This window comes from Podarcis muralis, chromosome 7, assembly GCF_964188315.1.
Source record: "Podarcis muralis chromosome 7, rPodMur119.hap1.1, whole genome shotgun sequence".
NCBI lineage: Eukaryota > Metazoa > Chordata > Lepidosauria > Squamata > Lacertidae > Podarcis > Podarcis muralis.
Window position 1 is genome coordinate 84,997,717 of NC_135661.1, and position 23,646 is coordinate 85,021,362.

Here is a 23,646-nt window from a genome sequence, read left to right on the forward strand (position 1 = left end):
TGAAGCTGGTCTCAAAGCGATGGCCAGGAATGGGGACAGACCCAGTTGACTTTGCAACGGAACGAAATTATCCTTATGCAAAAGCAACAGCAAACACCCAAATCTCTGGAGGAAACAGCCTTCAGCATTTTACTGCCTACGCTATGTGCACAAATTCATGGCTTGGGAGAAAGTTGGTGGGACCCATCTGTAGAAACCTGGCAGAGAACTTCAGCAAAATGTTTTTGCTTCCGGCCCTCATGGGAAGAATTACTGGGCTGGTGCTGCACCCTTGTGGGAAAAGGACATTCTGCACATTTTAGCATGCAATTCTGGCCCCAGCTCTCATTTTCCTCCATTCGATCGTCTTCCATAAAGTGAGTCTGTGACTGTGGAGGCCAATTCTGGATCCACACGTCCTTCCACAGGGGTAACATAGGTTTACAGGCGGGAGTTGATCACGGTGAAGGTTTGCCAAGCATGCCTTCCTCTTAGCACGTTTCTTCCTTTCGTCCCGAGTTTGAATGTCTTCAAAACCCATTATGCCTTTGGTAAAGGAGTTCTCACAGGCCAGTATTTCCCAGTTGTCAGTGCTTACCCGTATTTTTCGCTCTATAACACGCACCCGACCATAAAACGCACCTAGTTTTTAGAGGAGGAAAACAAGAAAAAAAATATTCTAAATGAAACAGTGGATGTATGATTTTTGTGGTTCATGCTGTGGCCACAGACATGTGATCTGACGGTGAGTTTGAGGTAGCCCAATGCAAAAATCCTGAGGATCCATGTGGATCCATGCTTTGTAACCACGTTTTAAGTGGGGAGGGAAGGAAAAGCACTCAAGGGACAAGGAACACGCGTGGGGTGGGTGGAGAAGGATGCTGTTAATAATGCAGAAGAGGGGTATAAGAGGAAAAGCAAGCAGGCTCTGCTTCTCTCCTTCCTCCCCAGCTCGCTGAAAAACTTTGCTGCTATTTAGCCAGCTGAGTGAGGAGGAGAGAGGGACAGAGAGCCTGCTTGCTTTAAAGGAGCCAACCGGACAGGAGCTGTAAGCGTGTAAGCGGCTCCTCTCCTCTCCCGCTTTGCTCCTTTAAAGCAAGCAGGCTCTCTGTCCCTCTCTCCTCCCCACTCAGCGACTCTTCTCCCGCTTTGCTGTTTCAAAGCGAGCCACGGAGGAGGGAAGGAAGGGGAACCATGGATCCTCTGCTCACGACTGCAGCAGATCCCCCCGCCATCCGTAGGCATTCGCTCCATAAGACGCACAGACGTTTCCCCTTACTTTCTAGAAGGAAAAAAGTGAGTGTTATGGTGCAAAAAATACGGTATACTACATTTTTAAAGATTTGCCTTGAGATTCTTTAAACGTCGTTTGTTGGCTACCAACATTACGCTTTCCATTTTTAAGTTCAGAATAGAGTAGCTGCTTTGGAAGACAATCATCAGGCATTCACACAACATGACCAGTCCAACGAAGTTGATGTTGAAGAATCATTGCTTCAACACTGGTGATCTTTGCTTCTTCCAGTACATTGGCATTTGTTCGCCTGTCTTCCCAAGTGATGTGTAAAAAATTCCAGAAACACCATTGATGGAATCTTTTGAGGTGTTGGAGATGGCGTTTATAAGTGGTCTGTGTTTCACAAGATTCAGTAGGGTTGGTAGTACAATAGCTTTGCAAACAAGCATTTTGGTTTCCCTGCGAATGTCCCAGTCCTCAAACACTCTGCACTTCATTGTGGTGGGGATGAGGGTTGCTGTGTTGCCGGGGATGTTGCTTTTGTTCCAAACAGTGCAAGTTTTGGATGGGATGGATTGTTTCAGGAGGTGGCAAAGGGATGTTTCTGGATTTGTTTGGCAGGGCAGGAAGCCTCGAGTAAAATTTAAGATATTGACGGATGCCAAAGAAGGAGGTGGACCTGCCCTGCCAGACCCCTAAACTTTGTTGTGAACCATCTGCTTTTTGCTGGCTGAGAGAATGGCTGTCTCTTGAAAGCACTGAAGTGTTGGATAATGGCAGATGAAGTTGATGGATTAGATGGAATTGGCGGAAAAGGCTGGCAAGATCCGAGACCAGGGAGAAGAGTCGGTGGAAGAAGACTGGGAAAAGTTTAAAGACTATTTATAGAAATATTGTAAAATTAAGAAGAATGTTGGAATGAAGTTATATGACTTCAGTAGAAATGTTATAAGGATTTAAGTATAAATAGATTAATAGAGTATTAAAGGAAAATAAGGTTAAAATGTGTTAAGATAATTATAGGATAGAAAATAGGGGAAGATGGAAAGGAATTGCTGAGATAATTAATAGAAGTGGAATACAAAAAGGGAGGTGTGAGGAGGCTGTGGAAATATGTGAAAGAAAGATAAGATATTGGAAGTTTTTTCTTTTTTTCTTTTGATGTGTTTTTAAATTGTTTTGGTTTTGTTAATTTTTATGTAGTGTTTTTGTATTGTAATGTATTGTTTTTTCTTTGTTTTTTTGGTGAGTGTTTAAATTGCTGCAAAAGGAATAAATATTATTACAAAGTGAAAAAAAAAACCAACAAACTCTCTGCACTTCAATCGGGAGAAAGCCGCACTCGCAGGGCTCAGGCGATGCTGGATTTCAGCATCAGTGTTGGTCCTTGTGGAAAGATAACTGCCCATCGTGCCTCCCATCCCCTTCTCCATACTAGTGTCAAACACTGGGCTATAAGGTCCAAGGTGGAGAGAATTTGCTCCTCTCTAGCTCTGATCACAGACACTAGAGGGGAGGAACCCACTACCTTTGACTCAAACTCCCATTGGCCACAGGCTGCATGGCCAACAGTCCAGGGTGACCCCTGACATACGTGCTTACAATTGATCTTAAAGGAGGGATCTAGAAGGTGAGGGGGAAGCAAACTGAAGAGAACAGAGAGGGAGGCTGAGGGATGGGCAGATTGAGATGGCTGCTTCAAAGTTTGGAGTCATGAAAGGGCAGCAAACACTGAGGTCCAGCTCCGAGGGCCTTCTGGCGGTTCCCTCCCTGCAAGAAGTGAGTTTGCAGGGAACCAGGTAGAGGGCCTTCTTGGTGGTGGCGCCCGCCCTGTGGAACGCCCTCCCATCAGATGTCAAAGAAATAAAAACTATCTGACTTTCAGAAGACATCTGAAGGCAGCCCTGTTTAGGGAAGCTTTTAATGTCTGATGTTTTGTCGCTTTTTATTATTATTAATTCTGTTGGGAGCCCCCCGGAGTGGCTGGGGAACTCAGCCATATGTTGTTGTTTAGTCGTTTAGTCGTGTCCGACTCTTCGTGACCCCATGGACCAGAGCACACCAGGCACTCCTGTCCTCCACTGCCTCCCGCAGTTTGGTCAAACTCATGCTGGTAGCTTGGAGAACACTGTCCCACCATCTCGTCCTCTGTCGTCCCCTTCTCCTTGTGCCCTCCATCTTTCCCAGCATCAGTGTCTTCTCCAGGGAGTCTTCTCTTCTCATGAGGTGGCCAAAGTACTGGAGCCTCAGCTTCACGATCTGTCCTTCCAGTGAGCACTCAGGGCTGATTTCCTTAAGAATGGATGCGTTTGATCTTCTTGCAGTCCATGGGACTCTCAAGAGTCTTCTCCAGCACCATAATTCAAAAGCATCAATTCTTCGGCGATCAGCCTTCTTTATGGTCCAGCTCTCACTTCCATACATCACTACTGGGAAAACCATGGCTTTAACTATACGGACCTTTGTTGGCAAGGTGACATCTCTACTTCTCAAGATGCTATCTAGGCCTGTCATTGCCCTTCTCCCAAGAAGCAGGCGTCTTTTAATTTCGTGGCTGCTGTCACCATCTGCAGTGATCATGGAGCCCAAGAAAGTAAAATCTCTCACTGCCTCCATTTCTTCCCCTTCTATTTGCCAGGAGGTGATGGGACCAGTGGCCATGATCTTCGTTTTTTTGATGTTGAGCTTCAGACCATATTTTGCGCTCTCCTCTTTCACCCTCATTAAAAGGTTCTTTAATTCCTCCTCACTTTCTGCCATCAAGGTTGTGTCATCTGCATATCTGAGGTTGTTGATATTTCTTCCGGCAATCTTAATTCCAGCCTGGGATTCATCCAGCCCAGCCTTTCGCATGATGTATTCTGCATATAAATTAAATAAGCAGGGAGACAAAATACAGCCTTGCCGTACTCCTTTCCCAATTTTGAACCAATCAGTTGTTCCATATCCAGTTCTAACTGTAGCTTCGTGTCCCACATAGAGATTTCTCAGGAGACAGATGAGGTGATCAGGCACTCCCATTTCTTTAAGAACTTGCCATAGTTTGCTGTGGTCGACACAGTCAAAGGCTTTTGCATAGTCAATGAAGCAGAAGTAGATGTCTTTCTGGAACTCTCTAGCTTTCTCCATAATCCAGCGCATGTTTGCAATTTGGTCTCTGGTTCCTCTGCCTCTTCTAAATCCAGCTTGCACTTCTGGGAGTTCTCGGTCCACATACTGCTTAAGCCTGCCTTGTAGAATTTTAAGCATAACCTTGCTAGCGTGTGAAATGAGTGCAATTGTGCGGTAGTTGGAAAATTCTTTGGCACTGCCCTTCTTTGGGATTGGGGTGTAGACTGATCTTCTCCAATCTTCTGGCCACTGCTGTCAGCCATATGAGCGGGGTATAAATAAATTATTATTACTATTATTATTACTTGTTTTAACCCTTTTTTAATACTGTGAGGGGGGATCTTATGTTGAAGGATAACGATAAAGAAACATACTTTTATTATTAATAAGATTGGTATCAAAAATAATAGATTGTTATTATTACTTTTACTGCCAGAGAGAGGGGGTTGTAGGATTGCTTTCCCCCTTTTTTTTTTGCCTCACGTGCCGAATGTAACTTGGGTGCTGAGCTGCTTTTAAATTTTGCATTTTAAACTGTTGCAACCTGCCCCGGGACCTTAAGGTAAATTAAAATGATGACGTTCTGTGCCTTCAAAGGGCGCTCCGTTTTCTGCTTCACCTCAAAATGTCTCAGGGAGCCCTTTTGAGAAAACACCTTGAAAGAGGTAGGAAAACCAGATGCCAAAGATCAGGAAGTCCACTGAATTTTATCACGGTGCTAAGTTTGCATTCTGGTTATCCTAACAGGCAAAAATAAAAACCACACACACAAATAGATGAAAGAGCAGAAAGTTGCCAGAAACCTTTATTGTAATACTTGTCAACGAACCATTTGAGGGAGGGGACATAGTCTGAGATGGAATAATGGACTGTAACGCTTCAGATTGTTCCCCAACTTTTACTTTTTTTAAAAGTCCTTGCAAGTAGAAAGCTAGAGCACCAGGAAGAGGGCTGAACTGGAATCTCTCATTGATTTGCTAGCTTTTTACTTGCAGGTATGCTTTAGAAAGGTGAGGACGCATTCAGAAGTGGTATCCCACTCTCCTAACTCAGGATTTTGTCGTGTGTCCAAACCAGGCCTCGGAGTCACTTTGGAATAAGGAAGGTGCGTAACCCAGATTTAGCTTGAATGTGAAATGAGAATTCCTCCCTCCCACCCAAGCTTTTTCCACATAGCAGAGCTGCCATAAGGCTCAACAATAAATAAAACAGAGTAAAAACCCGTTTTTGCTTGGTGCAGGACGGAATAGGTTGGGGGGCAGAGGTAAGATGTCTCTGGGCATCTTGGACATTGTTTTGCACCCCCCAGCACGGACTAAACAGCTGCCTCAGGGGAAAAGAAAATTGCATTTTAAGTACCTAGGACCAGTGTGCAAACGCTTCTCCCTGAATCGTGTCTCTGTCACGTGTCAACAGCCACATTCCGTGGAACCGACAGATCGAGGGAGCCTGGACACTTCGAAAAACCAGGCCTCAGTTTCCAAAATGGCTCAAAAGCAGAACTTGGATTCAAGACTATTATTAATAACAAGAGTACACATTGTAGGGTTGGTGATCACGGATGGGTCAGGGGTCGTCCCCCCCCCCCCCCGAAACTACAGCCATACCTCAGGTTACAGACGCTTCAGGTTGTGCGATTTCGGGTTGCGCACCGCGCCGAACCCAGAGGTACCGGAACGGTTACTTCCGGGTTTTGGCACTTGCGCAGAAGTGCTAAATCGCGCTTTGCGCATGCTCAGAAGCGCCAAATCACGACACATGCGGGTCGCAGACGTGCCTCCCGCATGGATGTTCGCAACCCGTGCGTCCACTGTACTACAATCCCCTGGGAAGAAAGGAAGTTTTTTTATTGTTATTATTCTCTCTACCGCCACTCCAATTTGGTTTCTCTGATCTGTGCCATCTTGGAGACCAGACGGGGGTACTCTTGCCTGGCCAGCCACATTCCCTGAGGGGCCTGAAGGCTTAATACCCCAAGACACAAGGTCTGAGACCCTTCCGTTCCCCAGCCTGTCTCTCCCCACATCCCTTTGGACCACGAGCGCAGCTTCTGCGAGGGCCGCAGACGGAGTCCCTGGCAAGCGACCGTGCTGTTTCTTAAACGTGGCGCATCCTCCAGCCGTTCCACATCTCGGTTGACCAAAAACCAAAGGGCTCAGCAGGAGAGTCTGTTCCCCCTAAAGCCACAGATATTCCGCCAGGAAAGCTGCCAAGATCTTACAGAGGTTGAGCACCGTGGGCGGGTGCAGGTTCTCTTCTGTGTCCTCAAAGGTGTGCCAGACTGCAGGGAAAGGTGTGGTGATGAGGTGAAGGACTGGAACACCTTCGGCAAATAAAGAGAGAGAGAAGGAATCAAAAGCTGTGAGCCCTGCGTTGTCTGAAAACCACGCGGTGCAGTACATTTTCTACTGAGGACATCGTTCAAACACAGGTGTTTTTTCTTTCTTTCTTTAAAAGAAGAAGAAGAGGAGTTTGGATTTGATATCCTGCTTTATCACTACCCTAGGGAGTCTCAAAGCAGCTAACATTCTCCTTTCCCCTCCTTCCCCACAACAAACACTCTGTGAGGTGAGTGGGGCTGAGAGACTTCAGAGAAGTGTGACTGGCCCAAGGTCACCCAGCAGCTGCATGTGGAGGAGCGGGGAAGCGAACCCGGTTCACCAGATTACGAGTCCACCGCTCTTAACCACAGCGCCTCTCCAGCGAAGCGAAGCCAGGAGAGCGAGAGGGGTCGATCCCTCTCGCTCTCCTGGCTTCAGCGAAAGCTGCGCAGCCTGCATTCGCTCCATAAGACGCATACACATTTCCCCTTACCTTTTAGGAGGGGGAAAGTGCGTCTTATAGAGCAAAAAATTTCCCCAGGTCCTTTAAACTCGCAGCTGCTTTAGAAATCTGCTTGACCCCTGCAGGTTCACTCTGCGAGCTTTCGGTCTCTGCTTTCAAGCTTGCAGCACACTGCGTTGCGAGACTTTCCCCTGCCATTCTGAAAGCTCTTGCTCTATTCCTCAAGACGACCATTTTATAGATTTGTAGAGCTGCAGGGACCCCCCCCCCAGGGTCATCTAAGATACAATAATCAATTGTCATTGTCCCATACAGATCAACGAAATTGAAAAAATCTAAATCAGACATTCAAAAACCCACAAGCCTGCTATCCCAGCCTCGTTGACCCCCTAAAAACTCTCATACCCCATAATTGAATACAATATACTCACATAGAGACTACCTTAAAAGGTAAAGGGACCCCTGACCATTAGGTCCAGTCATGGCTGACTCTGGGGTTGCAGCGCTCATCTCGTTTATTGGCCGAGGGAGCTGGCGTACAGCTTCCAGGTCATGTGGCCAGCATGACTAAGCCGCTTCTGGCGAACCAGAGCAGTGCACGGAAACGCCGTTTACCTTCCCGCCGGAGCGGTACCTATTTATCTACTTGTACTTTGACGTGCTTTCGAACTGCTAGGTTGGCAGGAGCAGGGACCGAGCAACAGGAGCTCACCCCGTCGCGCGGATTTGAACCACCCACCTTCTGATCGGCAAGTCCTAGGCTCTGTGGTTTAACCCACAGCGCCACCCGCGTCCCTTGAGACTACCTTACGCTGCATTTAAAACCAAAATCACATTTGGATAGAAAGTGTTTCTCAGGTGGCTAGTCCTAGTCTTTATAACCCTGTACAGTGGTACCTCACAAGATGAATGCCTCGCAAGACAAAAAACTCGCTAGACGAAAGGGTTTTTTGTTTTTTGAACTGCTTCGCAAGGCGATTTTCCCTATGGGCTTGCTTCGCAAGACGGAAACGTCTTGCAAGTTTGTTTCCTTTTTCTTAACACCGTTAATACAGTTGCGACTTGACTTCGAGGAGCAACTCATAGAACGCAGTGTGGTAGCCTTTTTTGAGGTTTTTAAAGACTTTGGTGATTTTTGAAGCTTTTCCAAAACTTTCCCGACACCGTGCTTCGCAAGACGAAAAAAATCGCAAGACGACAAAACTCGCGGAATGAATTTATTTCGTCTTGCGAGGCACCACTGTACCTTCTTCCAGAAGGCAAAAGCTGAAACTTTTCTGGTTTCATTTCTGCCGAGATCATTTCTAGGGTGCGCACTATCCTGCAGCTTTCTTACGGCGCCTGGAAGCCTAGATTTGATCCAAGGTGGGAAGAGTGCACCCAATTATTCTCTCTGCAGTTTTTACAACATTGGACAGCATTGACCGTGCACCTCCCAAACCACACACAGAGACCGTAAGTTAATACACTCTCAACAGTGCAATGGTAAAATGCCACCAACAGCTCCTTTGAGAGATTATTTTTCCGGATGATTCTCAGAAAATATAACCTCTGCTGTGCTCTCTTCATCAGGTCTTTGCTGTTTTCTCCCCAGGTTAGCGGATCTAGCCCTGCTAAGGGAGCAGACTACAAACAGCAAACACCGGATCGAACCAGCAACGAAAAGACCTCAGGGCAACTGGGGGAAAGCAGGAGAGAAGTACCTCTCCGGAGGAAGGGAGCGTGGTCGTCTTCGATGGGGTCATAGTAGGAGCGTTGCTGGAAATAGAGTTGTTCCTTTGCGTGAGACTCCAGAAGGCCGAGCCGGTGCAGTCGCTTCTCTAGAGAACAAAAGAGTGGGATTAGGCGCAACGTACGAGCTATGGTCCGACTGAGAATTACCGCATTTTTCGCCCTATGGGACGCACTTTTCCCCCTCCAAAAATTAAGGGGAAATGTGTGTGCATCCTATAGAGCGAATGCAGGCTGCGCGGCTAAGCCCAAAGCCAGAACAGGGAGATGGAGCGCTGTACAGCGCTCCGTCTCGCTGTTCTAGCTTGGGGATGGCTGCGCAAAGCACCCCGCTGCTCTGCGGAGGCTTCAAAGGCTGCTCCGGGGGCTTCAGGTGGCTATCCGCAAGCCTTCGAAGCGCAGCAGGAGTTCCCGCTGCACTCTGAAGGCTTGCGGATAGCCGCCTGAAGCCTGGAGAGCGAGAGGGGTGGGTGCGCACCGATCCCTCGTGCTCTCCTGGCTTCGCTTCGCTGGAGAGGCGCTGCACAGTTTTCCCTCTCTGCGCAGCGCCCCTTCAGCAAAGCGGGAGGAGAAATGGAAGGGGCACTAAGCAGACGGGGGGAATTCCCCCCCCCCCCCCCCCGTTCTCCCTCTCCTATGGTCCGGTGCATCCTATAGAGCGAAAAATACGGTATCTTCAGGCTCCCTAAGCGCTTCCAGCAAATACTGGAGGAAAACACCAGCCCAAATGTAGGATTGCAAATACAGTGGTGCCTCGCAAGACGAAAAGAATCCGTTCCGCGATTCTCTTCGTCTAGCGGTTTTTTCGTCTTGCGAAGCAACCCTATTAGCGGCTAAGCGGATTAGCGATATTAGCGGTTTAGCGGCTATTAAAGGCTTAGCGGCTTAGCTGCTAAAAGGCTATTAGCGGCTTAGCGGCTTAGAAAAAGGGGGGGGGAGCGGGGAAAAAACGCAAGACTTGCAAGACGTTTTGGTCTTGCGAAGCAAGCCCATAGGGAAAATCGTCTTGCGAAGCAGCTCAAAAACGGAAAACCCTTTCGTCTAGCGGGTTTTCCGTCTTGCGAGGCATTCGTCTTGCGGGGCACCACTGTATCCAGTGTGTGAGAATCAGATGGGGTTACTATGAGGAATTATAAAATATGCATCAAGCCATTGTGTCCGCTATGAAAGCATGGCATTGACCGGGTTCGATTCATTGACAATAATTTCTGATCAAATCCCACAAGCCTCTGCATTTCTGGACATTTTCTCTACTGCCCATTTCTCTCTGTCTCACAAGCAGATATAAGCACCATAGGACACAGTTGCCAGTTGCTTCGCCAGGCATGTATCCTGGGTCATAAAATAACACCGTATTTTTCGCTCTATAAGACGCACCTGACCACAAGACGCACCTAGTTTTTGGAGGAGGAAAACAAGAAAAAAAATATTCTGAATCTCAGAAGCCAGAACAGCAAGAGGGATCGCTGCGCAGTGAAAGCAGCAATCCCTCTTGCTGTTCTGGCTTCTGGGATAGCTGCGCAGCTTGCATTCGCTCCATAAGACGCACACACATTTCCCCTTGCTTTTTAGGAGGGAAAAAGTGAGTCTTATAAAGCAAAAAATATGGTAGTTTCTTTGATGTACCATTCCTTGGTTTTGTTCATCTTAGGGCCTGGAAATAGTTTCACAGGAAGGTGATAAAGATCCCTATCTCCTTGCCATCCTTCCTCTCCTGTTTACCGCTTGTTTACGACCTCTGGGTTTTCCTAAAAGCATTGCTTCCTATTTTATTTACTTTGAACAGCATATGCATGGTCAAGTAGGAAATTAGCTCTTTGTAGTTTTAATCTTTAACTTTGTCCCACGTGGGGTTTTTCGAAATGCGCAGAGGAAATCTGATTGGTTCTTACGGACGCTGTGTAAAAAGTTCTTTTGCGAATAAAACGACCTGGGCCGAGGGGTGGACAGGAATTATTATAATACGCACCCCTCCCAGAGTCTTGCTGGTCAAGCCTCTGTGTGTATCAGAGTCCAATCCTTCCTTTGCTTTAGGGACGCTTCACCCCACATCTGTGGCACAGGTAGAAGAAAGTTCTAAAGCAGGGATGGATGGGGCACACGTGGACCCCCCCCCCAAATTGATGGACTTCAACTTAAAAGGATGCAGGAACTTGTCAGATCATGGGTCCATCCACCTCAGTACTGCAGCTGTTCTGCTGGGTTTCGGGCAGCGGAACTGCAGTCCACTTGGAGGGCGCCGGGTTGGCGAAGGCGGATCTATCGGACAGAACTTTACATCCCAAGCCCCCCACTGGCTGCTCATCCCTGGGAGGCGGGGTCTGAAATGGAGGCGGGGTCTGAAATGCCGATCAACCCCGGAGCCCCGCCCCCTCCTTTCCCGATTGGCTCCCCGGCGCGAAGAGTGACGCTCACCAAGGCCAACGAGCCTTTCGAACCAGAGGGCTGTGTTGCGGAAATGGTTCTGAATGGTCGGCTGGCGGGCGCCCAAAAGGTCCAGGAGAACAAAGAGAGACTGAAACAGGAAAATGCAGAGTCAAAAACACAGGGGCTCCCACAACAGCAGCAAGAGTCTTGATTGCACAAGGATGGAAGAATGAGGAAATCCCAACGAAAGAACAACGGCAAGAAAAATTGATGAACTATGCAGAGTTGGCTAGATTGACATACAAACTGCGGGACAAGGACAACTGTGACTTTAAGGAAGAATGGGAGCTTTTTGCAAATTATCAAAAACGACAACCAAATGAACGGGACTCCTTGGCAGGTTTTGAATAAACACTCACAAATTTATTAGGTGAACATATGTACAATTTTTGGGGATGCGGGTGGCGCTGTGGGTTAAACGACAGAGCCTAGGACTTGCTGATCAGAAGGTCGGCGGTTCGAATCCCCGCAACGGGCTGAGCTCCCGTTGCTCGGCCCCTGCTCCTGCCAACCTAGCAGTTCGAAAGCACGTCAAAGTGCAAGTAGATAAATAGGTACCGCTCCGGCGGGAAGGTAAACGGCGTTTCCGTGCGCTGCTCTGGTTCGCAAGAAGCGGCTTAGTCATGCTGGCCACATGACCCGGAAGCTGTACGCCGGCTCCCTCGGCCAGTAAAGTGAGATGAGCGCCGCAACCCCAGAGTCGGCCACGACTGGACCTAATGGTCAGGGGTCCCTTTACCTTTTTATGTACAATTTTATGATATGCAGAGAATGATATATGTAAAGAAATCAGAGAGTGGAGCTGAGAGAAGTCTTTGGTGTGGGGAGAGAGGGAGGGATGGGGGGAAGGGGGGAAAATATTGTAATTGATTAAATGGACTGATAATTTGTTATGTTGAAATTGTTTAATAAAAAGTTAAAAAACCACATACACAGGTACTCCCAGGTCCTCTGCAGTCGTTTGAGGCTCAGGTGGTCTCAGGAGTGCCTTGTTTCACAGGGACTTAGAAAGCTGCCTTCTCTAGATTATTGTTCCATCTAGCCCAGTACTGTCTACAGTAACGTTGGAAAATGTCGATCACTTCTCCTACCTGGGCAGTTATCTTTCCACAAGGGCCGACATTGATGCCAAAATCCAGCATCGCCTGAGCTCTGTGAGTGCGGCTTTCTCCCGATTGAAGTGCAGAGTGTTTGAGGACTGGGACATTCGCAGGGAAACCAAAATGCTATTGTACTACCAACCCTACTGAATCTTGTGAAACACAGACCACTTATAAACGCCATCTCCAACACCTCAAAAGATTCCATCAATGGTGTTTCTGGAATTTTTTACACATCACTTGGGAAGACAGGCGAACAAATGCCAATGTACTGGAAGAAGCAAAGATCACCAGTGTTGAAGCGATGATTCTTCAACATCAACTTTGTTGGACTGGTCATGTTGTTCGGGTGCCTGATTATCGTCTTTCAAAGCAACTCTATTCTGAACTTAAAAATGGAAAGTGTAATGCTGGTGGTCAACGAAGCAGTTTAAAGACTCGATCTCAAGGCAAATCTAAAAAATTGTAGTATCGACACCAACAACTGGGAAACACTGGCCTGCAAGCGCTCTAATTGGAGAACAGTCTTTACCAAAGGTGTCATGGGCTTTGAAGACACTCAAACTCAGGACTAAAGGGAGAAACACGCTAAGAGGAAGGCACGCTTAGCAAACCCTCACCGTGATCAACTCCTACCCAGAAATCTATGTCCCCACTGTGGAAGGACGTGTGGATCCAGAATCGGCCTCCACAGTCACTTACAGACTCACTGTTAAAACCGTGTTTATGGAAGACAATCTTACTCGGCTACGAGTCCATATATAGAAGCACCCTAGAGGTCCCGGGCCCTAAGGAAGTTAAATTAGCCTCAACCAGGGGCAGGGCCTTTTTAACACTGGCTCCGGCCTGGTGGAACGCTCTGTCTCATGAAACCAGGGCCCTGCGGGATCTGATTTCTTTCCGCAGGGCCTGTAAGACAGAGCTGTTCCGCCTGGCCTTTGGCTTGGAGTCAGTTTGATTGCCTCCCTTTCTTTTTTCCTTTCTCCTCCTGTGATGAGGCTGCATTTTAATGTTTTAATGTGGTATTTCAATCTTGTTTTTAAGTTGTATTCATTCAACTTGTTTTTATTATTGCTTGTTAGCCGCCCTGAGCCCGGGCTTGGCTGGGGAGGGCGGGATATTATTATTATTATTATTATTATTATTATTATTATTATTATTATTACGAGTGATCGCCAAGGAAGAAGAAGACATTGATTGGCAGTGGCTCTCCAGGGCATTCCCAGATCCCACTGGAAGACTGAACCAGGAACCTTCTTGCGCACGGGGCAGCATGCTTTTACACTGAGCTCCGGCTGCTCCCGTGGCGCTTAATGTGGTTTCAAACCGAACAGGGGGCGATCAGAGAGGAAGCCTCCACCCTTTCAATGTGGCAAAGGCCTGCACTTCCCTTTCTGCAAGGAAAAGCCAGCCGTTCCTCAGGCGGCTGGCTCAGAGGAGCACTCACGATAGCCTGGAGCTGGCTGAGGCCCGGGCGATGTGGCGCCTTCGCCATGCGATCAGCCAAATGTCGTGCGCCATACAAGGAGTCCTGATCCGTCCACTCCCGGAAGGCCTCCTCCCCGTCGAAGAACAGCAGCTGCAACGTCACCTTGGAGCCCTAAAACACAGAGACGTGCTGTTTTAGACCTCTTTCAGTTGTTCAATTTCAAAACAGGTTGCAATGTTGCCGTTGATGCATTAGAAGACGATGGCACTATTGATAACAGACTTGGATAACTTCGCACGCACGCACGCACGCACGCACACACACACACACGCCACACTTCTGTTATAAATTCATAGAAAATCAACCATACATCGGATCTGCACCGTTCCACTTTTATTTTACTCCATGAAGGAAGGACTACAAAATGGGGAAGGTTTGATACAGGGCAGCCATAATCCCTTGAGCACACCAGCACATACACAGGAGCCCTGCCCAGTTGCTATGCCAACCCTGATGGTCCTAGACAGAAGACCATCAAGATCACAAAGAACTTGCATATGGGAGTGGATTCAGCATGGACTGAAACAAAGGACAATGATCAGATCTTCCCTCTGGGGGCAGAAAACTGCCAGCTCCCCTTTGTCCTCTACAAATGACTCATGGGGAGGGGGAAAGGAGGAACCAGCCAGGTGACAGGACACTCAGGTTACCTCCACAACTCCTCCCTCAACCCCTCCTTTTTGTGATGTAGTCTTAGGGGTGTAGTTTGGGGGATTAGTAACTAACAAAAGTTGGGGGCTTCTTTGGTTCGGGGCTTCCATCTTGTTCCACCTGGTGGCAGGTGGGAGTCCTGTCGCGACAGCATTCAATAAAGGCCAAGCCTACAGGCTGCTGTTTTGCTCCAAGTTATCCTGGTTGGTGTCTTTGTTTTTGTCCAAGGGAGCCCTCGGATTTTTCCGTTAACAGAAGCCACGCCGGTAAAAAGGCAGTTGGAAAAATATATACATACAAATAAAGCTGTATTCGACAGATGAAAGGATAGATGAAGTTTGACATGATTGAGAATCGTGGAACCAGGGACGGAGAATTTTAAAGCGATAAAATCGAGACGTGGAAATATGGAAACAAGGAGGAGAGGCAGGACTGAGATGTGGAGATATGCTTCAGAGGTCCAGACCGTGGGGAGCTCCGAAAAATCAATAATTATAATTTGGATTATAATTTGGTCTTTTTTATTTGAATTGGAATATTATGATTGGATATATTAATTGGATGTTTTTATTGGAAAATTAATAAAAATGATTAAAAAAGAAGATAACAACACTATTACAGCTGTCGCATTCCTAAAATGGGTAATGAAGACAACAAGTTGATCATGCTCCACGTTGACAACCTCAAGGCAATTACAGCCATGCGCTTGATTGGCGGTTCCTCTTTTTGTCATAGATTAATATTTATTTTTGGATGATAGTGATGTTGTCGAAAGAACTGGTCTTCTGCATGAATTTGACAGCTCAAACAGCAACTGCCACCAGGATTTTGGCTGGCTAACATCCTATATCCTTTAAAATGTGTTTGTAGATGGGAGAGGGGGTTATTGTTTTGTTCTCTTCTTGTTTTCATTGTTTATTTTGTGTGTTTTTTATCTTGCATTTTTACGCTGTGAACTGCCCTGAGATCTATGGATGAAGGCAAGCATACACATTTAATTAATAATAATAATCTCACTAGTGGGAAAACCAGTAGTGATGTATGGATGTGAGAGCTGGGCCATAAAGAAGGCTGATCGCCGAAGAATTGATGCTTTTGAATTCTGGCGCTGGAGAAGACTCTTGAGAGTCCCATGGACTGCAAGAAGATCAAACCTCTCCATTCTGAAGGAAATCAGCCCTGAGTGCTCCCTGGAAGGACAGATCCTGAAGCTGAGGCTCCAAGACTTTGGCCACCTCATGAGAAGAGAAGACTCCCTGGAAAAGACCCTGATGTTGGGAAAAATGGAGGGCACAAGGAGAAGGGGACAACAGAGGACGAGGTGGTGGGACAGTGTTCTCGAAGCTACCAGCATGAGTTTGACCAAACTGCGGGAGGCCGTGGAAGACAGGAGTGCCTGGCGTGCTCTGGTCCAGGGGGTCACGAAGAGTTGGACACGACTAAACGACTAAACAACAACAACACTTTTAGACAAATGAAACATTAAAAAGTTCCCCACCGGCCGCTCTAACCACTAGCCCTTACTCCCCCTTTCTGCAAGAGGTGCAAAAGGAAACCTGGACATTTCTGCCCAGGAAAGGCCACCCGCTCACCCTCTCCTTCGATTTCTTCAGCTCCTCGTCCAGCGCCGTCACCAGCTCCATCAGGATGGCACAGGGCACAGCCGAGTCCGTCGCCCCCAGGAAGGCCCGGCCACGCTTGTCGTGGGGAAAGTATTTGGAGTCATAGTGGCAGGCAAACACCAGGCGCCAGGTGGCTTCGGGGTCCAGCGTAGCCACCACATTGGCGAAGCCGACAACGCCGTGCGGCGCCCGCTCTTTGAAGGCATCCACCTCTATGTGCCAGGAAGCGCCCAGTTCCCTCAGCTTTTCCACAATGAACTAGGAAGGAAGAAGAGAAGGAAAAGAACTTGAGTTGCTCACGCAAGGTTCTAGTCCTCAGTTTTTCACCCTCGTAAAACTCGAGGACTTCCAAGGAGACGGAGCGCTGGAAGACTCAGGACGGATATAAAATGAATTTATTTTTCGACACGACTACTGCAGCAGCGAGAGCATTCCTTGTCCCCCAACCATAGCTGTCAAGCGTCCCTTATTTGGCGGGACAGCCCCTTATCCCAGCACCGTGTCCCGCTGATGTCCCTTACTGATGATGTCCCTTAAATTTCCCGGGTTTCAAAGGAAGCAGCTCCTCTCCCTCCCTCCCTGCTGGCCAGGGAGGAGGGAGGCTCCAACTGTGTTGCTTGGCTGCGTTGCTCACCCAATAAGGAGTCTAAGAACGACTGGGGGATGGAGCTTGCATGCCTTGTGCCGATCAAATCGGCCGCGTTGCCTGGGGACTCGCCTTTGCTCAGCGCTTCCCAGCGGAGAGGTGACGGTGGTTTTCCTTGCTGCATCCCCTTTGCCGGGTTGCTGCGCTGTAGGAACCACTGCTTGAGGCTTCGTTTGGCTGCTGGCTGGGCTTTCTGCCTTTAGCTCGGAGGGGCTCAGAAGTCGAACATACCTGTGCTCCGAAAATCCCTTATTTTGGCTGCTGATCCCTTATTATCAAGGCTGCCGGTCCCTTATTTTCAAATCTGTAAGTTGACAGCTATGCCCCCAACAGTGAGACGATGCAGCGATTACAAAGGAGGACCGTAACCTGAAGTTTACGGCTCGCCGTGACGTGTTTGGTCAGCCGCCGCAAGATTAGAGCTTCGACTCACCTGCCGGACTTTTTCGTTGCCAGGGCTTCCAGAGTACCTCTCGATCAGGATGGGCTGCAGGTAGCTACGCCAAAGGCGCTGAAGTTGGACCTGCGATGCCAGGTCTTTCAGCTGACCGCTAGTCAGGTTTTGGGGCTTGTGCTTCAGCTGCCAAGAAGGCGAGAGAAAAGCCTCGTCAGAAAACAACCCCAGCAGCACCAGATTTAGGACGGCGCAGGCAGTTGCGCTGCACAGGGTGCAGAGTCGAGGAGGTGCAAAATAACAACAACATTTATATGGGTACCCTCTGAGACGATACATAAAAAAGCCAATGTACCAAAATTAATTACAGTCATACCTCATGTTACGTTTGCTTCATGTTACATTCTTTCAGGTTACGTCCCGCAGCAACCCGGAAGAACCGGAAAGGGTTACTTTTGGGTTTCGCCACTCGCGCACGCGCGGAAGCGGCAGCCGGCGAATGTGCAGGTGCGCCACTGCAGTTTGCGCTCTTTTCATGTTGCAAATGGGCCTCCGGAAAGGATCCCGTTCACAACCAGAGGTACCACTGTATTGTGAAAATAAGAATTATTGGGGGGAGGGCAATTTTTGTCCTTGCTCTGGGCACCATATTATCCAAGTCCAGCCGCACTGAAAGAAATTCTGGCAAGCTCAGACCATCTCTCCTGCTCTCTCCCCCTCAATAAAATCTAAATTCCCCATAGCTGAGGCCTTGTGGCAAGGCTCCCTCCAGGTGAATATTTTTCCCACATATCCAGCAGCTTTGGACTACAATTGCCATCAGCCCCACGCAACACAGCCATCTTGGACTACAACTCCCACCAGCCCCAGCTAGCACGGCCATCTTGGACTACAACTCCCACCAGCCCCAGCCAGCACGGCCATCTTGGACTACAACTCCCACCAGCCCCAGCCAGCACAGCCATCTTGGACTACATCTCCCACCAGCCCGGTCATCTTGGACTACAACTCCCACTAGCCCCAGCCAGCACGGCCATCTTGGACTACAACTCCCACCAGCCCCAGCCAGCACGGCCATCTTGGACTACATCTCCCACCAGCCCGGCCATCTTGGACTACAACTCCCACCAGCCCCAGCCAGCACGGCCATCTTGAACTACATCTCCCACCAGCCCGGCCATCTTGGACTACAACTCCCACCAGCCCCAGCCAGCACGCCCATCTTGGACTACAACTCCCACCAGCCCCAGCCAGCACAGCCATCTTGGACTACAACTCCCACCAGCCCCAGCCAGCACAGCCATCTTGGACTACAACTCCCACCAGCCCAGCCAGCACAGTCCTGCTTGCATATGGTCTGGACTAGTAGGTTTACCTGGTCCTCTCCAGCCTAAATTCTATGGCTGAAAGGAAGAAAGCTTTGGGTAACTAGGAGAGGATTTTTGTGTGTTGAAGGGGAATGACTAGGTGCCATAGCTGTCAATGTTTTCCTTTTCTTAAGGGAAATTCCCTTATTCTGAATAGGATTCCTCACAAGAAAAGGGAAAAGTTGACAGCTATGCTAGGTGCCCCTTTGAATTCTGCCGGTCATAAGGCTCTGAGGCGGATTCTGTGAACTGCCCTGAGACCACCGGGGAACAGGGCGGTATAAAAATTCAGTAAATAAAAATAAAAGTCATTGCAAAGCCTTTGCAGGAAGATCCCATGGTGGGGACCCAGTCTGGCCTGTATCCAACAAACCACAAACCTGAAAACAAACCGCGTTGCACAGTAGCACGGATGCACTTACTTCCTAAAATTTATATGTGCAGCAATACTCACTTGTACGGTGGAGGGGAACCTCAGAGCGGTTTGCAAAATAAAATGATAAAGCAGCCCAACCAACTTGCAGCCAAAAAGAAAAATGGTGGTACGACTCATGCAACACGTTGGCGACTAATATACACACAATAATTACCAAAATGATTATACATTCTTTATCAATCTTCTGAGAAAAAGGCAAAACCTTGTTCAAAGCCACAGAGACTTGCGAACTACCAAAAAATGAGATGAACTTACAATGTCTGATTTCAATGGATTTTTCAAGTGCTTTCAGTCAGTCTTCTGTTTTCTTTATTTTTCTACTGTGTGGGATATTAGTCGCCAACGTGTTGCATGAGTCGTACTACTTCTATGAGCAGCACAAGTTGCATTTTTCTAGCATAATTAAAAACGTGCAGTTAGTTGACACCGCAGCAGCGCAGAGAAACCCCTCGCAAGCTCTCTAAACCCTTTGCCTAAACAAGAACTAGCAGGCGCCAGAAAGGATCCATGGTGTGCAGCCTGGGAGTCATTTTGGACTCACAGCTGTCCATGGAGGCACAGGTTAATTCTGTGTCCAGGGAAGCTGTTTACCAGCTCCATCTGGTGCACAGGCTGAGACCCTTATCTGCCCACAGAATCATAGAATCATAGAGTTGGAAGAGACCACAAGGGCCATCGAGTCCAACCCCCTGCCAAGCAGGAAACAAACAGACTGTCTCGGCAGGGTGGTGCATGCTCTGGTTATCTCCCACTTGGACTACTGCAATGTGCTCTACGTGGGGCTACCTTTGAAGGTGACCCGGAAACTACAACTAATCCAGAATGCTGCAGCTGGACTGGTGACTGGGATTGGCTGCTGGGACCACATAACACCGGTCCTGAGAGATCTGCATTGGCTCCCAGTACTTTTCCAAGCACAATTCAAAGTGTTGGTGCTGACCTTGAAAGCCCTAAACGGCCTCAAAGGCCCAGTATACCTGAAGGAGCATCTCCACCCCCATCGTTCAGCCTGGACACTGAGGTCCAGCGCCGAGGGCCTTCTGGCAGTTCCCTCATTGCGAGAAGCGAGGTTACAGGGAACCAGACAGAGGGCCTTCTCGGTGGTGGCGCCCACCCTGTGGAACGCCCTCCCTTCAGATGTGAAGGAAATAATCAGCTATCCTATCTTTAAAAGACATCTGAAGGCAGCCCTGTTCAGGGAAGTTTTTAATATTTAACACTGTACTGGTGGAACACTCTGTCACAAGAGACCAGGGCCCTGCGGGACTTGACATCTTTCCGCAGGGCCTGCAAGACAGAGCTGTTCCACCAGGCCTTTGGCCAGGGCACAGCCTGACTCCCTCCCTCGGCAATCTTCGCGGAGCTCTGGCCCAATGGTTGCCAGTGGCTTGACTTAATTAATTTTATAATGAATGATTTTAGAATGTTGTTTATGCTGTACTTTTGTACTGTTTTATTGTTGTTAGCCGCCCTGAGCCCGGCTAAGGCTGGGGAGGGCGGGATATAAATAAAATTTATTATAATATTATTATTATTACTGTTTTTAGCACTTGATTGGGAGCTGCCCAGAGTGGCTGGGGAGACTCAGCCAGATGGGTGGGGTATAAATAATAAATTGTTGTTGTTGTTGTTGTTGCTTACGTGCTTACAATTGATCTTAAAGGAGGGATCTAGAAGGTGAGGGGGAAGCAAACTGAAGAGAACAGAGAGGGAGGCTGAGGGATGGGCAGATTGAGATGGCTGCTTCAAAGTTTGGAGTCATGAAAGGGCAGCAAACACTGAGGTCCAGCTCCGAGGGCCTTCTGGCGGTTTCCCTGTGCAAGAAGTGAGTTTGCAGGGAACCAGACAGAGGGCCTTCTCGGTGGTGGCGCCCGCCCTGTGGAACGCCCTCCCACCAGATGTGAAGGAAATAAGCAGCTATCCTATCTTTAAAAGACATCTGAAGGCAGCCCTGTTCAGGGAAGTTTTTGATATTTAATGCTGTACTGTTTTTAACATTTGATTGGGAGTGGCTGGGCCAGATGGGTGGGGTATAAATAAATTATTATTATTATTATTATTATTATTATTATTATTATTATTATTATTATTATTATTATTGTGGTACCTCAGGTTAAGTACTTAATTCGTTCCGGAGGTCCGTACTTAACCTGAAACTGTTCTTGACCTGAAGCACCACTTTAGCTAATGGGGCCTCCTGCCGCCTCTGCACCGCCGGAGCACGATTTCTGTTCTCATCCTGAAGCAAAGTTCTCAACCTGAAGCACTATTTCTAGGTCAGCGGAGTCTGTAACCTGAAGCGTCTGTAACCAGAGGTACCACTGTATTATTATTATTATTATTATTATTATTATTATTATTATTATTACTGGAAGCGGGGGATGCGCACATCAAGAGGCAGGGAGTTCCACAGCGCCTTGGAGGGCGGCGATCTGGAAGCGACCCCCTCTCCCCCCCCCCGGTAACTCACGCGCGTGCACCAGACCCCCAACCCCCCCCCTACCTGTAGGTACCTGGGCGCCGGGGATCAGCTCCTCCTGCGCCGCCTCCCGGGGCTGGACGGCCGGGTCCTCGCCCACCTGCCAGAGCAGGTAAAGCCCCGCCAGGGAGCCGGCGGCCAGGGCCAGCAGCCCGCCCAGCCAGAGGCGGCGGCTGCTCCCCAGGCTCCGCTTCCGCGCGGCGGGGGAGCCTCCGGGCTCCAGGCCGCCCTGCGGGACCCCCATCCCCGCGCGGCCCCGGCGAGGCCCTTTCCGCATGGCGCCTCCGCTCCGACTGGGGACCCGGGGCTCCTGCCGGCCACGCCCCCTCTCGGGGGAGGGCCAATGGGGCGAGGCCGCGCCGGGCATGAATGGAAGGAGGCGGAGTCAGGCGCTCCACCTTCCGCGTTCGGGCCGCGCCTCCGAGCCCCCAGCCTATCAGACGCGCCCGCGCCAAGGGGGCGGGGCGACGCGGGGCCACGCCCGCTGGCTGGTTAAGGACACGCGGCGCTTTCGGAAAGGAAAAGAGGAGGAAGAGGGAAGAGGAAGGCGAAGGGCACGCGGGGAGGAAAGGGGAAGGTGGCGGGCGGTTGGTTTATTACGGAAGGAGGTTTGATGCAGTAATTATGGGTTGTTAGCCGCCCTGAACCCGGCCTTGGCTGGGGAGGGCGGGGTATAAATAATTTTTTTAATTCTTATTATTTAAAAATATATATCACACAACCGAAATCTGCACCTGAGCAGTGAATGCCTTTATTAGGAACAGCCGAAAGGTCCACAATCTATGGGCAAGCTTTAGTATTAATAATAATAATCATCATCAGAGCTTTCTTTGTAAAAAAAAAAAATGTTTAGGGGTACTCTCATTTTCCTACTCATATTGAAATACTGCCTCTCAATGAGGCCAAACAGATTCAAAAAATGTTTAGGAGTATGCGAACCTCTGCACCCCCCAGAAAAAAGCAATAATAATAAAAAATTATTTATACCCCACCCATCTGGCTGCGTTTCCCAGCCACTCCCAACAGAATATTACAAACATGATAAAACATTGAACATTAGAAACTTCCCTGGGCTGCCTTCAGATGTCTTCTAAAAGTCAGATACAGTGTTACCTCTGGATACAAACGGGATCCGTTCCGGATCCCTGTTCTCATCCTGAAGCGAACGCAACCCGCGTCTGCGCGTGCGCGGGTCGCGATTAGCTGCTTCTGTGCATGTGCATGGTGTCGTTTTGACCATCTGCGCATGCGTGAGCGATGAAACCCAGAAGTGACACATTCCATTACTTTTGGGTCGCTGCGGAGCGCAACCAGAAAACACTCAACCTGAAGCAACTTCAAACCAGGGTATGACTGTAGTTGTTTATTTCCTTGACATCTGGTGGGAAGGTGGACGCTACTACCGAGAAGGCCGTCTGCCTGGCTCCCTGTAACCTCACTTCTCGCAGTGAGGAAACCGCCAGAAGGCCCTTAGAGCTGGACCTCAGTGTTTGGGCTGAATGATGGGGGTGGAGATGCTCCTTCAGGTATACTGGAATTATGCAGAACTCTTCACCAGCCTAGAAGATGCGCAAATGGGGGGGGGGGGGTGGCTACAGTAATTCGGCTACATGTTGAAGCCATGAATACCTTCATTTTATATTATTCCTTACTCACCTTCATAAGGTCCCATACTGCTTCACAATTTCTTCGGAGGCTAAGCGAAGGGCCTTTACCTGTGCCCGTCTCAACTGTTTTCCTACAGCAGTTCTGTCGGGTCGTTATTCCAGACTTCCCATCGCAAATAGAACATGCACCTGCAACGACACGGCTCTGGAGACTATGGAACATGTAATGCTCTTCTGTCCCAACTGGACAGATGAAAGATCTCGGTTTTTAACTCCTCTCGTGAACAAGCTTCATCTCCCAATCCAGCCTTGGATAGTGTCCCTTTTTTTGCAGGATTCTGATTCTTGGATTACCGAGATGACAGCTAACTTCCTGCTCAGTGTGATGAAGAGGAAAGCGGCACTAACTTCTTCTTTAACACCACAGCTGCAGTCGATACGCTGCACAATCAAACGAAGTTCCAAGTAGCCTTATTGTACAAGGACAATGGAGCTAGGACAAATCTGAGGAGCTGAAGGACCCTTTAACGATCCTCCTCCAGCCTCAGCAGTTTTTTATTTTTTTGTTTTTGTACTATCTGTCACT

General features: G+C 48.7%; 1 protein-coding gene across 1 annotated transcript; it reads right to left on the minus strand.

Moving 5' to 3' along the window:
- Positions 1-5,104: 5,104 nt before the first annotated feature.
- QPCTL (glutaminyl-peptide cyclotransferase like) lies at positions 5,105-21,839 on the minus strand. The gene is made up of 7 exons (XM_028742092.2): positions 21,488-21,839; positions 17,211-17,357; positions 16,102-16,389; positions 13,817-13,969; positions 11,258-11,357; positions 8,815-8,931; positions 5,105-6,650 (listed from the first exon to the last, which is right to left on the minus strand). The coding sequence occupies exons 1-7, from the start codon at positions 21,818-21,820 to the stop codon at positions 6,505-6,507; spliced, it is 1,284 nt and encodes a 427-aa protein (XP_028597925.2). The 5' UTR covers positions 21,821-21,839; the 3' UTR covers positions 5,105-6,504.
- Between the last annotated feature and the right edge of the window lie 1,807 nt (positions 21,840-23,646).